Source organism: Tremella mesenterica (genome assembly GCF_000271645.1).
Source record: "Tremella mesenterica DSM 1558 unplaced genomic scaffold TREMEscaffold_5, whole genome shotgun sequence".
In the NCBI taxonomy this organism is placed as follows: domain Eukaryota; kingdom Fungi; phylum Basidiomycota; class Tremellomycetes; order Tremellales; family Tremellaceae; genus Tremella; species Tremella mesenterica.
In genome coordinates this window covers 108,399-123,359 of record NW_006711229.1, presented here as the reverse complement: position 1 = coordinate 123,359, position 14,961 = coordinate 108,399, and the positions used below count along the sequence as shown (strand labels likewise).

The following is a 14,961-nucleotide window of genomic DNA, read 5'->3' as shown; positions in this document are numbered from 1 at the left end:
CATCCTAGTAGTGGTGGACCGATTGACCAAATGGGCCATTTTTATCCCGACTACGACGAAGTTAACCGCAGCTGGCCTATCAGAGTTGATAATGGACTACGTGGTAGCTCAGCATGAGCTACCAGAGAACATAGTATCGGACAGGGGATCGAAGTTCACCTCAAAGTTCTGGAAGAACTTGACTGATAGTCTCGGGATAAGACTACACCTCTCTACTGCATACCATCCACAGACTGATGGACAGACCAGAAGAACCAACCAGTCTTTAGAGCTCTATCTTCGAATCTTCACCTCCTATCAGCAGAATGACTGGTCGAAGTTACTCGCTCGAGCTAGCTTTGCTTACAACAACACCCAACATTCTGCGATAAACAAGACACCGTTCTATGCGAACTACGGGGATCACCCACGATGGGCTGAAGAGATCAAGAGCAGTGAGGTCGAAGTGCCTGCTGCCACGGTAGTGGTAAAGGATTTGACCGAGATTCATAAACAATGTATAGAGGGGATCGAAAAGGCTAATGAGAAGTACGCCGAAGGATACAATAGGAAACACTGATCTACGCCGAACTTCGTGGAGGGTGACCTAGTTATGCTATCGTTGGAAAATATTAAGACTAAGAGACCGATGAAGAAATTGGATGTGAAGCAAAGTGGGCCGTACAAGGTAGTACGGCAGGTAGGTTCTCATGCTTGTAAATTGGAGTTACCAGGAACGATGGCAGGTATCCATGATGTATTCCACGTTTCATTGCTTCACCCCTACCATCCTCCAGTATTCCCTGGTCAGCAAGCTGAACCACCTGGCCCGGTAGAGGTAGATAACGAAGGGGAATCGTGGGAGGTAAAAGACATTGTGAACTCTAGGGTAAATAAGAAGTCAGGAAAGTTAGAGTATCTGGTAGAGTGGTTAGGTTACGAAGGGACAGACGATTCAGTATCATGGGAACCTGTAGAGAATGTTGATGGAGCTGATGACATATTGGCGAGGTTCCACAAACTTCATCCTACTAAGCCGAAGGAAGGGCGACTGCGGGGGACTAGGAGGTAGAACGTACTGCATACAACATAGGATTACAGCTACGTACCGCTCACCTATCCTTACCCTTACCCTTTCCTTTTTTTTTCTCCTTTGCTCTACTCGATCCCGCGGGATTGCTGGGGAGACTACCAATGGCGGAGGGAAGATCGAGAGTCTCAGACGGGAACGCAGTAGAGAGAGAAGCATTCCATGCCCGATTCATAGCCGCAAAGCAGTCACCGAAGTCCTGGACATCTCGAGCAGCTTGCATGCTCGGAGTCCTCCACAGAGATCGTATGGTCCGTAGACACTTGAAGGGAAGACCGAGGAGGTCGAGAGCAGTCTGGGCGGAAGCGGGGACACGAGAACTACTACGGCAACCTAACCAGTCGAGGGATGGTGGTGGCTCATACGCCATAGGAGTAACGAGGAAGGGGGTGTCGAAAAGCCTTCGGCGAACATCGGCTATCTCCGTGAGACTTCGACGAGAGACGTCCGCTAACCTCGTCCTTGCTTCCTCGTTCAGAGCTCCAGTGTTGACTACATCTACTAACGCCGCAGTAAGGTTATTTAAAGCGTTAGCTTGACGAGAAGAGAAGTCAAGCAGGAGAGATGTATCATTTCGGGTGGCCTCGAGCTGAGTGGTGAGACCGAGGACGAGAGAACGATAAGTGGTGAATTCCTTTTCATCCTCAGGAATACAAACGTCCAAGGAGATACGAGGATGGACGAAGGACAGCCGGGGAGCAGAGGGACCAGCGCGCTGAGTATTTTCATCTTCCACATCACCATCATCGAAGACGACCTCTTTCTCTTTAGATTTCCCTTTCGATTTCTTTAACGAAGACTTTGGAGTCTTCTTGGACGCGGAGACAGGGGCGGCCACTGGGGTAGCCGGAGGAACAGAAGGACGGCGACTTCGAGTGCCGTGGGCCGGAGGAGAGGTCGCCACGGGAGAGGACAGACGAGGGGCCGAAGGACGAGAGGCCGAAGGGCGGCGAGAGGACGAGGGAGGAGCAGCCGGGAGACGTGATGGGCCGGCCACAGGAACGAAGGGCGACGGCGAAGGAGGTGACAAGCGGGAGGCCGGCGAAGTACGGCGAACCGACCGGAGAGACGAAGGTGGTACCCGCAAACGGGGGACAGACGCTGGAGTCTGGGGAGGGGGGAAAGGCGAAGAGTCGGAGGGACGGGGCGGGATGTCCCGAGCAGAGGAGACGGGACAGAAGGAGCAAGGACCAGATGTGCATGAAGCACAACAGAGGGCTTTGTTGTGTGGCCTGACTGCCTTGAGGCAGGGCCAGTTTGGACGATTATACGTGATAATCTCACGTCTACTAATTAGCAGGGAGAACTTCGGCGTAGTACGAACAGGTGAACTCACCGGCAACGATCGCACACCTCATCGACACTAACCGCAACCCAACGTCCAGGCTCAGACTTCACCTTCCCCCACAAGTACTCTTCTTCCCGCAATGACCTCTTCACCCGTTTGGGCGAAGGCTCCCCTTGGCGAGAAAGGAGGGAAGCAGCGACGACGGCAGCAGCAGGAGAACGGGCGGCGGCAGGACGGGCGGCGATGGCATTGGCGGGGGGGAGGACCCCGGAAGAAGAAGAAGAAGAAGAAGAAGAGGAGGAGGAGGAGGAGAGAGAGCGGGGACGTTTCTGGCCCGCGATTTGGGTGGGGTGGGGGGCTGGAACGGCTACAAGTTAGCAATATTTTGGGAAGCTAAAGAACAGATAAACAAGGCCAAGTTCGGCGAAGGCGTGAGGGGATGGACGAAGGACTCACGCTCAGGACCATCTACCTCGTCGTCCTCTACATCCATCACCTCTCTCACATCATCATCATCCGAAGATTCTTCTAGCTCACTCTCACCCTCATCCACATCCCTAGCCTCCTCATCCTTCTCATCATCACCATCATCACCCTCATCATCATCAGAGTCATTTTCTTCGACGTCGGGTCGACCGCTCGACTCCGAGCCCTCACCGAGCGCGTCTTGATCGGAGGAGGACGGGGACTCACCAGGACGGAAGGTGGGCGTCCTACGGCGACGAAGGGAGGGAGAAGGATACCCTCTGGGAGGAGCAGCAAGGGCGACGGGAGAAGCGGAGCGGGAGGGAGGGGCAGTGACGGACGGCTCCCTCAGAGAGAGAGTACCGGGCCCAAGGGAGGAGACTTGGCGAGATCTGTCGCCGGAGGGAACTGAACGTCAGAAAAGTTCGGCGAGGTAAGCAGGGTAACGAAGAAAACTCACGGGCGGAGGACACAGTGCCACCGAAGTCCCTCATGGCGGCAAAGGCGTTGGAGGTAGGAGTAGGAGGGGCCATGACGTTAAGATACTTAAAGAAATAAGCTAAAGATGGCAGGTCAAGGTAATAAATCTGTTTTCTAGGTAAGAGAGATAGAAAACTTTGAAAACAGATGGGGAAAAGAGAAAACCCGACGAACTGCTCAGTACTTAGTATAATCAGACCAACCCCTTCGTCGTCAACATGCGGCAAACTTCGCGTTCCATCAACAAAAGGCAACACAGGGACGATCAAAATTCCCACGCCTTAGTGTCTCATCTCAATATAAACGAGGGTTACTTCGGCAAACAGCGGTGTTGTTCGGCTACCATTTGGGAAGCGTGTCTCAACTACAAAAGACGCAGGGCCTGTTACGGCAAAACTCGACGAAGTTAGGGGAATCTCACTGTCGGGGTTCAGAGCAAAAGGAGGGTTTAACTACGAAGTGCGGCGAAGAAAGCAGAAGTTCGAAGGGTGATTGTAGGGGACAGAGAATGAGAAGTACTGCGCCGCTGAGTTTTTCTTGCCACAGTAGAGGTGTAATCGCTCACGAGGACGCTCGCGGCTAAGAAGGGGGCGACTGTCACGAACTATGTCGCGACACCTCAATTATTCCACCAACAATGACCCTCCTTTGACCATCAAAACCCCTATCACGTCTTAACCTCTCCACCTTACACGTAACTCAGGACATCCGAGACCAACCACAGCGAAGTACGGTGAAGTTAGACGGAGTTAGGCTAAGTAGGGACAAAGGAAGCAGAAGTGCGGCGATGTTAGGCGGAGTTAGGTGAACTAGGGACAAAGGAAACAGAAGTGCGGCGATGTCAGGCGGACTTAGTCGAAGGGAGGAGGGAGACGGCCGAGGGCTCGGAGAAGTTGGACAAAGTGCGTTGAAGTACGTCTAAGCGCGGGAGGGTTGGGTGAAGATCTAGGAGGAGGAAGTAATATTAGCTGAGAAGATCGCTGAAGTTCTTCAGCGATCCTTGATTGTTGTCAGTAGTAAAAGACATAGAGATAGAGATATACAATCGAGATACACCGCCATCAGTAGAACAAAACCCCAGTTAGAGTAACTACGCCAAAGTACGCCGTAGTTACACTCCTTTCGAAGTCTGCGCCCTCCTGGTTGGGTGAGACATCAACTCAGAAGCGTCAAGTTAGCCGAGGTTCGTCGACCGTCGGTCTGCTGGAAGATAGTTGTTCGACAGCCTTGACAAGGTACTTGACAAAGTGATTGTATATCGTGAGGTACTCGGGAAGAGGTCTTTTGGATAGGTCGGGTTGAACAGCAAGAAGCGGTGTTTTGTGTAAGTGAGAGATCATGAAAAAGAGTTTCTTGGTGCTGTCGGGACAAAGATGGGACTTCAATTCAAAGTGTAGTTTGCATTCAGAGAGAAAGGTGGTAAATGTGTTCCGGTCTCCCCTCCAGAGGTCGGGGTTAGGTAGCTTTATCCCTTTCCGCTTGCCAGTTACGCTTGTGGTCGCCGAAGTTTGCCGTCCCATGGTGTACCTCACCCCTTCTGATATTCCTTCTGCAATTCCCCCTACTGTTTCTCTCTCTCTCCTCAGCTCCCACTCCTCCCTACGCCTCCTTTCTTCCATCATGTCTCTGCGACAAGGCCAACATCATCCCCTGTGTTCCTTCTTCTCCGATGTTCGTCCCAGTGTTTTCTCTCAGACATGGGTTCGATCTGATTCAGTTGGAGAGCCCACTGGTGGGATAATATCAGATGGAGGGGTAGGAGGGTTAGAAGGTGCAGCTGGGACAAACTCATCTGCTTGTACTGACCCTCCCATGTCATCCCCTACCCCAAGCTGCTGTTCCATAGCTCTGCTAAGCTCCTCCAACACTCTCCTCTCATTCTCCTCCATTGTTTCTCTTTCTCTACTCATGCCTTGCGTAATTCGCCTCTCTGGTTCCGTATATTCTTTGCACTTCTCCGAGTTTTGAGCTGATCATCGGTAAAAGCGATCCTTGATACTGTCACAGCCGTCAAATAATTTCTCTCTAACGGACCGACGGTCGACAAACCTTGGCTAACTTGACACTTCAGAGTCAATGTCTCACCCAAGCAGGAGGGTGCAGATGTCGAAAGGAGTGTAACTACCGCTTACTTCGACGTAGTTACTCTAACTGGGGTTTTTACTGATGGCAATGTATCTCAATTTGTGTCACGGCTGTCGAACGACTACTCTCTAACAGACCAACGGTCGACAAACCTCGGCTAACTTGACTCTTCTAAGTTGATGTCTCACCCAACCAGGAAGGTGCAGATGTCAAAAGGAGTGTAACTACGGCGTACTTTGACGTAGTTACTCTAACTAGGGTTTTATTTTACCGATTGCGATGTATCTTGATTTAAATGTAGCTATCTCTGTCTATCTTTCACTACTGACAACAATCAAGGATCACTGAAGAACTTGAGCGATCTTCTCATCAAATATTATCTATTCCTCCTAGATGTTCACCCAGCCATCTTGCGCTTTGAGGTACATCCACGCACTTTGTCCAACTTCCCCGAGTCCTCGGCCATCCTCCTCCTCCTCCGACTAACTCCGCCTAACATCGCCACACTTCTGCTTCCATTGTCCCTACTTAGCCTAACTCCGTCTAACTTCGCCGTACTTCTGCTCCCTTTGTTCCAACTTAGCCTAACACCGTCTAACTTCATCGTACTTCTGCTCCCTTTGTCCCTACTCAGCCTAACTCCGTCTAACTTTGCCGTACTTTGTTGTCCTTATGCTCCAGGCCCCCGTATACCTTGTTCTCCCATTGTACTTCGCCGTAGTTGGTCTCAGATGTCCTGAGTTACGTGTAGAGTAAAGAGGTTAAGACGTGATAGGGGTTTTGATGGTCAAAGGAGGGTCATTGTTGGTGGAATAATCGAGGTGTCACGACGTAGTTCGTGACAGTTTAAATGTAGCTATCTCTATCAATCTTTCACTACTGACAGCAATCAAGGATCACTAAAGAACTTGAGCGATCTTCTCAGCTAATATTATCTATTCCTCCTAGATGTTCACCCAGCCATCTCGCGCTTAGACATACTTCAACTCACTTCATCCAACTTCCCCGAGCCCCCGGCCGTCCTCTCCTCCCTTTGACTAGCTCAGCCTAACATTGCCGCACTTCTGCTTCCATTGTCCCTACGCAGCCTAACTCCATCTAACTTCGCCGTACTTCTGCTCCCTTTGTTCCAACTTAGCCTAACTCCGTCTAACTTCATCGTACTTCTGCTCCCTTTGTCCCTACTCAGCCTAACTCCGTCTAACTTTGCTGTACTTTGTTGTCCTTATGCTCCAGGCCCCCGTATACCTTATTCTCCCATTGTACTTTGCCGTAGTTGGTCTCAGATGTCCTGAGTTACGTGTAGAGTAAAGAGGTTAAGACGTGATAGGGGTTTTGATGGTCAAAGGAGGGTCATTGCTGTTGGAATAACTGTTGATAAGTAATGCCACGTAACTACGACTCGAAATTGTTTATAGATACGATACCATCCGTAGTCTTCGATGTGATTCTTACTATCATCGTAATCGTACTCGTCGTACACATTCGAACAATAATTGAGGTGTCACGACGTAGTTTGTGACAGTGTCCCAAAAAGGGGTTTTAAGCTGTTCCACTCCAGAGATGAACTTCTCTGGCTGTGTCCCTAACAATGTCACTATGTGCTTTGTGAAACTGGTCTTGGTCCCAAAATAGTGCTCATCATCATCATGCATATCACATCATTGATTCCTATTGGAGCCCTCATTGGCCCCTCACTCATCTGGATACCTATTCTTCCTGGGGTTCAGGAGCAATCAGGAATTCAGCTTCCTCCAGTAAATTCCAATTATCCTTCACTGGAATTCTCAAGTCCATTAATCTGATGGGCCGACCTGATCCCTGTTCAGCCACCCCTCTGTCAGCAGAGTTGTGTGTGTAGTTGCTGTCTTCCCTTTCACTTACCTCCTTGGTAAAGGTATGATGACTGATGGGCAAAAACTCAACAGAAGAGACCATACTTGACATGCCTTGCAGGTGTGCTTCTATATCCTTTGACAACTGAATGGTGAGCAGATGGCTCACCGCCTCATCAACGACCTCCCACGCCTCACGAGCCTCCTCAGTCTCGGGCCGCTCAGTGCAGAAAGTCTGCCTGAACACTGGGTGTGCTCCTTGAAGCCACTCATCAAGCCTATTCAAAGTTGAATCCGTGCTCAACATGGCCTGATCACTCTCTAGGGTCTCAATGAAAGCCGTGATCAGTGATGTTGCGGCATCACGCATGCCATTTCCGGGCTTACCGACGCACCACGAGATCTCAATGGAGCCCTTATTCCACGGTCCTTTATAGAAGACTGATACACACAAGGACAAGACATCTCCCAGTTGTGTAAAGTTATCAAGAGATTGGCCGTCATGTTCCTCCACGCTCATCCTTGCAGGGGTTGTTGTGTCCATCTCTTAGTGACTATCAAGGGTATGAAAGAAGATGTGTCTAAATATCTTATGATGGTTGAGGATTATTCAAGTCTAAGTGAAACTGATCATGCCACTGTGCATAACCTCACGTATATATATAAAGATTACTGCTCCGCCCCCCCCCCCCCCCCTCAACCGCCCACTCCTCCTGCCTTCGAGCCCTCAGCCTGGACAAACCCGGACTTCCACCTCGCTCGTCATACTGGTCTGGACTCCTTGTATGACGTCATGCGATGCGATGACCGGTTCTAGACCCTTACCTCTGACTTGTCTCTAATCTTCGAACTCTCACCCAAGCCTTTCCCCCACCCGGCACTTGAAAGAGCGCAGGAATTTCCTTCGCGCCACTTTGGCAGCTCACTGGGACCGCGATCGACAGACGTCCCCCCACCTTAAAGATGAACTGATACATGTATGTTTCTCACTAGTACGTTACTCCACAGGTGGGACGTCGTGCAGATATTGTCAGGATCACAGGTATCTATAGACGGGTTCCTTAGAGCCGTACGCAGAAGTCATACCCCACCCTACCCGTTCCCATCTCAACTTCACTAATGCCGCTACGGTGTCCTCCGTTCTCCTTTCATACCTAATCACTATGTCTTCTTCGTCTTGCAATACTTTTCCTTCATCTCCGTGTCCCTCATCTATCTCCATCTACCTTTGGCTTTTCACCTCATATTGTCTCTCATCTTTACTCCGTAGATTTTGGTATCACTCCGCCCTTTGAGTATATAGAAACAGCTCTTTTTCATAGATGTCCAGTCAAATGTATTTTCTCGTCACTTAGCAAATCTTTTGCCACTTGATCTCATCGACTTATAGTCTCTTCAATCCACTACATCACTAGACTATAAACTACATCACTAGGTCTGTTCCCTGCAAGGCCCTATGGCCATAGCTCATAGATGCAGACTAATTCCAACGTCTGGTCCTGACGGAAAACCTCAGGGACGGTGTAAGCGGATGCCTCTTCTCTTGCGTCATTTTTGCCACATTCATAGTTGAAGATTCATGATGAAATTGCCTTCCAACGTGAAAGGAGGGAGAGGGAGAGGGAGGGGGGAGGGCCATGGCCTGTAGATTGGCCTGTGAGGATTTTGTCTGCCTTGAATGGAAGAAAGATCACAAAGGATTAGCATAGCCTGTAGATCAAAGATCATTGGTGGAGAGTGAAGGGAGGAGGAGGGGAAGGCAGGGGATACAATACTGGTCTATGTTCAATAGGGAGAGGGTGTTAAGTGGTTAAACTCGAAATACACAACCAGTACACATATTCTAAGGTTTGCGTCAATCATCTAACACGTCCGGATTCATCTGTTAGGCATTTTGGTGACTACATATCCACCGTAGTAAGTATGCTACTATCTGGTATAATTACCTCCACCAGGGAGAATATCTATCAGTAGCCAGCATGAGCAGGTGGATAATCATGAATGGTGTACATGTCCGAGTGAGCATCTCTCTTCAGTCGTTTGCGTTAAAGATAGGTGGGATGTATCAATCATCTACTTGATATTATCAGTCTTATCCTTCTACGTTTACAACTCCCTGGAAAAAATTTGAGCTGGGTGATGCATCAAAATACCCTTTCCCGTGATAGTCATGTGTTATGCCAATTTTAGTCGCACGGAACTGCCACACCTTTCGACGTTCCCTATGTACCGTACGTAAACCCCTTATGTACTGTCGGTAAACCTGACGTACAACCGGGGTGAGTAACCAATCTTCCTACGCGTCGCACATCTTTTACATGTATCTTATTCCCTCCGTTCTTTCTTTTATTCTTCTCGTTGAATCAGCTCCCGCGGGCGATTCTCTCTTCATGTCTCCTGGAATTCCGGCGATAAAGTTGAGGGCGATGTTCACCATTTTTGCGATGATAGGGATATTTGGGCTGAATGGGTTGGTGAAGGCACAAGAGATGGAAAATGGGTGTTTGAGGTTGATTGGAAGTGTGGCCTGTCCTGGATGTAAGCGTCTCTTACACGTTCACGTTTCTCACTTTACCCTTCGATATTTCAGTTCAGTCGATATCATACCTCGCTGAGGATACGGCATGTGAACTAATACTTGGTACCGAAACAACTTTCATTGAGGAAATAAGTCGTGGAGTATGAAGAGGATCAAGTCGGACGGGAGGTGTCAATTTCTAACAATTAGTTTCATTCGCTTATCTCTCACCTGAAAACCTTTCTAACGCATTCCCATTCTTCTCCAAAGTAAACTCCGTTTCAACCTTCGACGCCGCCGCGTTGGCATATTTGTCAGATCCGTATCAATATACAAAGACGAAGTTCGTAGAACAATTAGGGTGTGGGAATGTTTTGACATCGACAGGGGTCATAAGATGGGAGAGAACTGTTTTATGTAGTCAGTGGGTCAATGAGAAATGGAGTGGGGAGTGTAGGGAGTTGTATGGTGAGTTTTTGATTCGTCAGATCGTGTTAGACGACTTGTTCCTCTCTCCTTTTCCCCCTCAATGCGTTTTCACCAGATCATCACACATTCACTTTCGTCAAGTTTGACAACTCGACGATCACCATGCCAGGTGAAACGGGGGTAATAGTCATACAAGGCGACACTCAGAAACTCTCATCCACTGAGTCACCGGATCGTAATAGTAGGAGGAATCTAACAAATATCAAAGAGTGAAACAGATGTTTACTCACCTCAGACAATTCTTCCAATGCAACTTCCCCAAAGATGGTATGTCAAGAAACATGTCTTCAATTCTCATCCTCCGAATCCTCATTAATCACCGATACTTCTTTCTGTCCTGGACTAGACCAGACCAACGGGACACGTCAAGCCACCCTGATGAAAGATCACGATGATTGTACCGATTGGACCACATTGACGACGAACGATACTTCCACTTGTGTCCAAGGAAATGATAACGAAGGTAATTGTGGATTTGGGAGTAGTACGAAACAATTATGCGATTTCTGTAGCGGCGATAAACCGGATGATTGCTGTTATTCTTGTAAGCCATGTTCTCTCCTCTTAATAGCTCTTGGCTGTGGATGATTTCGAATGACTGAAGTGGCCGGAGAGTATTTTGTGTTTAGTCGCTTACTTTAGCCAATACGGATATCTCAGTTTGCGGGTTTTCACTGGTTCCATCATCCTCTTCGGCGAGTCCCAGTGCCGCTACAACGGTTCAAAATATGAAGAAACATGGTCTTACCGGTGGTCAGAAAGCAGGTATAATAGTCGGTTCGATATTCACATTTATCTTCCTTCTCATCTCGTACTATATCATGAGCGTCTGGATCAGACTTCGAAAGGAGAGAAGATCTCAGCTGGAAGAAGCAGAGAATAAGCTGAGGAGAGAGAGATCTGGTCTGGAGTCTGGTTTAGAAGGTTTCAGCCCACGATCGGGTAATATGGATGGGGAGAGAAAGTTGGGATCACCGTTTAGGGAGAGTCCCAGGGTTGTACGTGTTTTCAATGAGAGTAAAGAGGAAAAGGAAAGGTCTGGAAGAAGGGAAATTAAGAATGCGGATGGGGTGGTTAGTTTGAAGGAGAAGGAGAACGGCGAACAACTTAAAGAGGACCACAATGTGGATGTGGTGAAGGGTAATGAGAGGAAGGCGAAAGAGGGCTTTGTTGGTGGTATGGTGGGTCAGGAGAGTAGAGTTGTCGGGGCGACATACGCAGAAGAATTGGGCAAAGGTCTAAGGAAAGGGGTGGTGTTACCTCGTGTCAAGGATGAAAATCAGATGGGTGAAAAGTGGATCGAGACAGGGTCAGAAGTCTGTGTTATTTGGCCGTGAGTTTTCTGCTCATCATGTCAATTCTATTCTATGATTTCTCTTCCTCGACCACAGGTGATGCTCGAGCACATGAGGTTTAGAAGGGAGAGGAATTGAAATCCCATCACAGAGTAATAACTGAGAGTAGATACGAAGCTGTCTTACCTGATGAATTGGATCTTCGATCAGGTATGAGAATACACGTTCTAAGATTATACGATGATGCCTGGGGAACGGGTAAAGTGGTCTTTGGTGGAGATTCGAGGATTGGTGTATTTCCTATAGTAAGTTTTTACCGATGCATCCTCTCTCTTTCTTTCTCTCTCTTGGTTTATCCAGACGACTCGTGGTTTTCTGTTATGTGTCGTGTGATGTTTGAAGTGCTGATCGGAAAGGTATGTGTATCTGAAGGTTCGTCCTTCATTTCAGGAGGTGATAGTTCCGCGTCACATTGAATCCTCTGATTCTACCGTCAGCATCATCAGTAGGTGTGGGACACGATGACATCGGTGAGTCAAGACGTGGGCAGAGGTAGAATGTATAGTGTGTAGCTTCCAGTAGAAGTGATAATAGAGAGTTGTTTGTCGATGATGCCGTCTGATGCAAGTGAGTTGAAACTAAACAGAATATATCGGATTGGTCATAACTTTCGTCACACATGTTGGACAAGCTATGACCGTTATCAGTACTACTTGATGAGTAGTCAGCTTAATACCACCATGTTCTGATGAATGAATCGCGAGCATTGTATAGGCCTCCGCAGCCAAAACGGCGAGGAAAGAGGAAAGTGAGGGTGCCACATTCCTTCAACACTAGAAATCCCGACAAATCCCGCCCAGTCAAAACCTCCTCTCAGGTCCTCAAACCACTCATATAACTATTGTTCCTCGCTATACATTCAACCCAAGAAGCAAGAATCGCTATATTGTACAAAAGCTAAACCGACGACATCGACCCATTCTATAAGCCCGGAGAGACAAGTGGAAAGAAGGGATACAAAATGACCTCGATGGCTGCTGCTTTGGCGGCTTCTCTACCCACTCCCGTCATTAGGAGTCAGACCCCTAAAGCTCAAGGAACAAAAGTCCCTCAGAGGTTAGAAGCTGTCGTGGATCCTGATGCCAAACTCGGAGTGGAGACTGTAAGGATGGGAGGACTGGTATGTTCTCTTTCATATCTCCCCTTCTCTCTCATCCCTCTTCCTTTTCTCCTCCCTTGTACAAACTTCGATCTTGGGGTAATTTATTTTTGATTTATTATCTGCTAATCAATAAGGTTTTATTGAAGATTATAAAGCATTCCACCGACTCTCTCCCTCCACCACCTCAGAATCTCCAGCAAGATCGTAATCCCCCACCTACTACAGCTCTCAGTGCGCACGTGGATGCTCAAGGAGTTCTGTTGGGATTAGACTTGGAGGGAGTGATGGAAGTTGAAGATTGTTTCGCCCTTCCTGGCGGAGATACGAATTTTACATGTGGGTTCCTTTTTTTGTCCCGCCTCTATTCCTCAAACTACTCTTCGGCCTCCACGCTCGCCTTTCGGGTCGTTTTCCGACTTGTCTTTTTGCCCCTTTCGCCCACCTTTCTTTCCTCTTTCGGAACCTAACCTGTCTGCAATTGATTTCTCCCCCGGCTCCCACCAAGTTTCGATTACCACTGCGGTTTTAAGCATTTCCATCCTCGTGGATGATATCTACGTCGTGCGACTGTTCTGTCAGGTTCCAGAAGCTAACATCTCAGCCTCGTCATATTCCGCCAGACTGATAGACTATCTTCGCGCTTCTTCCTCCTCTGACCAGCTACGCGGCGCCTCTTTACCAGACTCCCCCGTCGGTATCTACCTCTCCACCCATAACGGAGGGTTTGTCACTCGATCAACTATAGAACTGCTCCTCGCTGTTGAGAGGGTGAGCGGACGAGGAAAAGCTGTTCTGGTGATACACGATGCCAGCAGGGCTAACGGGAGGGATTTAAATTTGAAAGCTTGGAGATTGAGCGATGGGGCTAAAGCAGCGGCTCAAAAAGGGAAATGGGATGGGCAGTCGTGAGTTTCATCACTTCATTTTCTTCACACGTACACCTACCTACATAGCTCTTTCCACTCCTCCATGATCTGTAAAGCATACTTTCTTCCCGCCTCTGTCAGCCCCACCTTTCTATCTTTACAAGAATCCCCACAAACGTCGAGATTCACTGTGTATATAGTCGTGCGCTTATAATCAGACTTGTCGAGAACAAACTTACCGCTTCCACACTCCTCGAACCTCTACCCCTTACCATCTCCTCCCCTCAGCTCATCTCGGCCTTTTTGACGTCTCTCTCCACCCCTGCACCTTCTCCCAATCTCAACCACTCCCTCCGTTCGCCAGCTGTGACCCTTTCCAAGAACTTTGAAACTCTGTCCAACCCTCTTCCTCGTTCTCTCCCAGCCTATCTATCCGACACTCTCGACTCTCTCACTTTACACGCTCACGAAGCCAACAATGTAGCCTTTTTGGTCCGACAACAGGCCCGTGATCGCGCCAAGCTCGAAGCAACGGCCAAGGACAGGGAAGAGGAAAATCTACGTCGGAAGAAGGCGGGTTTGGGAGAGTTACCACCTGTCAATGTAACCTCGGGTTCTGCCGCTGGTAAAGATCCGAATAGACTCGAGTTATTATGTTTGCAGGGTATGGTGGATGGTCTGGCCGGGAGTATGGCGGGGGAAGCGGCGAGGGGTTTGGTCAGGTGTTACCTCTGATGTGGTTGATCACCGCCTCGACATGTTATTCATTCACGTGATGCATAATCTGCCTCGTCTCTAATACCCTCATGATGGGCTTGGCAAGAAGGCTCCACCGCCTGTGGCCGACATAGCGGACTCACTTGTCAACAATCACCGTCTTCATGGTCACCCAAAAACTCACACCCCAAGGTAGCCACAAGTCCTGATGCTTGAGGCCCTTCTTGACTGGGCCACTTCACCTCTCGGAAATAGAACTCGGGATACTTCTTCCTACAACCGGACACCAGGCGCCCTGCTAATGACACACTACTCAGCCAATCCTGCTGTATTGAAGACTCTTTACAATGAGCAGAAAGATTGTGCAGAGACAACATATCCAGATGTCGAAATGTCTCATCAGAGACTGCCTTGGTCGTTGTGAACAACAGAGTGGTAGGACTGTTCACGTCACTCAACATCATACTGTCTTTTATCATCATGTCCAGTCTCATCCTAGTGAATTCAGACAATCCCCAAGGTGTTTCAGGGAGACGAACACGATGATGCAACTTGTGTCTAACTTCCAGAACATTGTCCACCAGTTCAAACTTGGTTTCACTATACACGCTTACGGTGATAATACCATACTCGGACGGAGGCCCATAATTGATTTGACGAGGCGTCCGAAGTCTGACGGTCAACTTTTCCAA

At 48.7% G+C, this 14,961-nt stretch overlaps 4 protein-coding genes across 4 annotated transcripts; 2 read left to right on the top strand and 2 right to left on the bottom strand.

Moving 5' to 3' along the window:
* Positions 1-1,091: 1,091 nt before the first annotated feature.
* Positions 1,092-3,355, bottom strand: TREMEDRAFT_62123 (uncharacterized protein; the record flags this gene model as incomplete). The annotated part of the gene is made up of 4 exons (XM_007004516.1): positions 1,092-2,355; positions 2,406-2,724; positions 2,814-3,230; positions 3,283-3,355. 4 exons carry the CDS (start codon positions 3,353-3,355, stop codon positions 1,092-1,094), a joined length of 2,073 nt encoding a protein of 690 aa, XP_007004578.1.
* Positions 3,356-6,844: 3,489 nt separating this feature from the next.
* TREMEDRAFT_62122 (uncharacterized protein) lies at positions 6,845-7,766 on the bottom strand (the record flags this gene model as incomplete). Its single annotated transcript, XM_007004515.1, has 3 exons — positions 6,845-7,024; positions 7,272-7,367; positions 7,392-7,766. The coding sequence occupies 3 exons, from the start codon at positions 7,764-7,766 to the stop codon at positions 6,845-6,847; spliced, it is 651 nt and encodes a 216-aa protein (XP_007004577.1).
* Positions 7,767-9,612: 1,846 nt separating this feature from the next.
* TREMEDRAFT_62121 (uncharacterized protein) lies at positions 9,613-12,146 on the top strand (the record flags this gene model as incomplete). Its single annotated transcript, XM_007004514.1, has 8 exons — positions 9,613-9,760; positions 9,951-10,208; positions 10,465-10,773; positions 10,890-11,562; positions 11,694-11,829; positions 11,941-11,956; positions 12,022-12,054; positions 12,097-12,146. 8 exons carry the CDS (start codon positions 9,613-9,615, stop codon positions 12,144-12,146), a joined length of 1,623 nt encoding a protein of 540 aa, XP_007004576.1.
* A 291-nt stretch (positions 12,147-12,437) lies between these two features.
* Positions 12,438-14,348, top strand: TREMEDRAFT_71591 (uncharacterized protein). The gene is made up of 4 exons (XM_007004747.1): positions 12,438-12,704; positions 12,821-13,022; positions 13,288-13,591; positions 13,771-14,348. Exons 1-4 carry the CDS (start codon positions 12,546-12,548, stop codon positions 14,285-14,287), a joined length of 1,182 nt encoding a protein of 393 aa, XP_007004809.1. The 5' UTR covers positions 12,438-12,545; the 3' UTR covers positions 14,288-14,348.
* Positions 14,349-14,961: the final 613 nt, after the last annotated feature.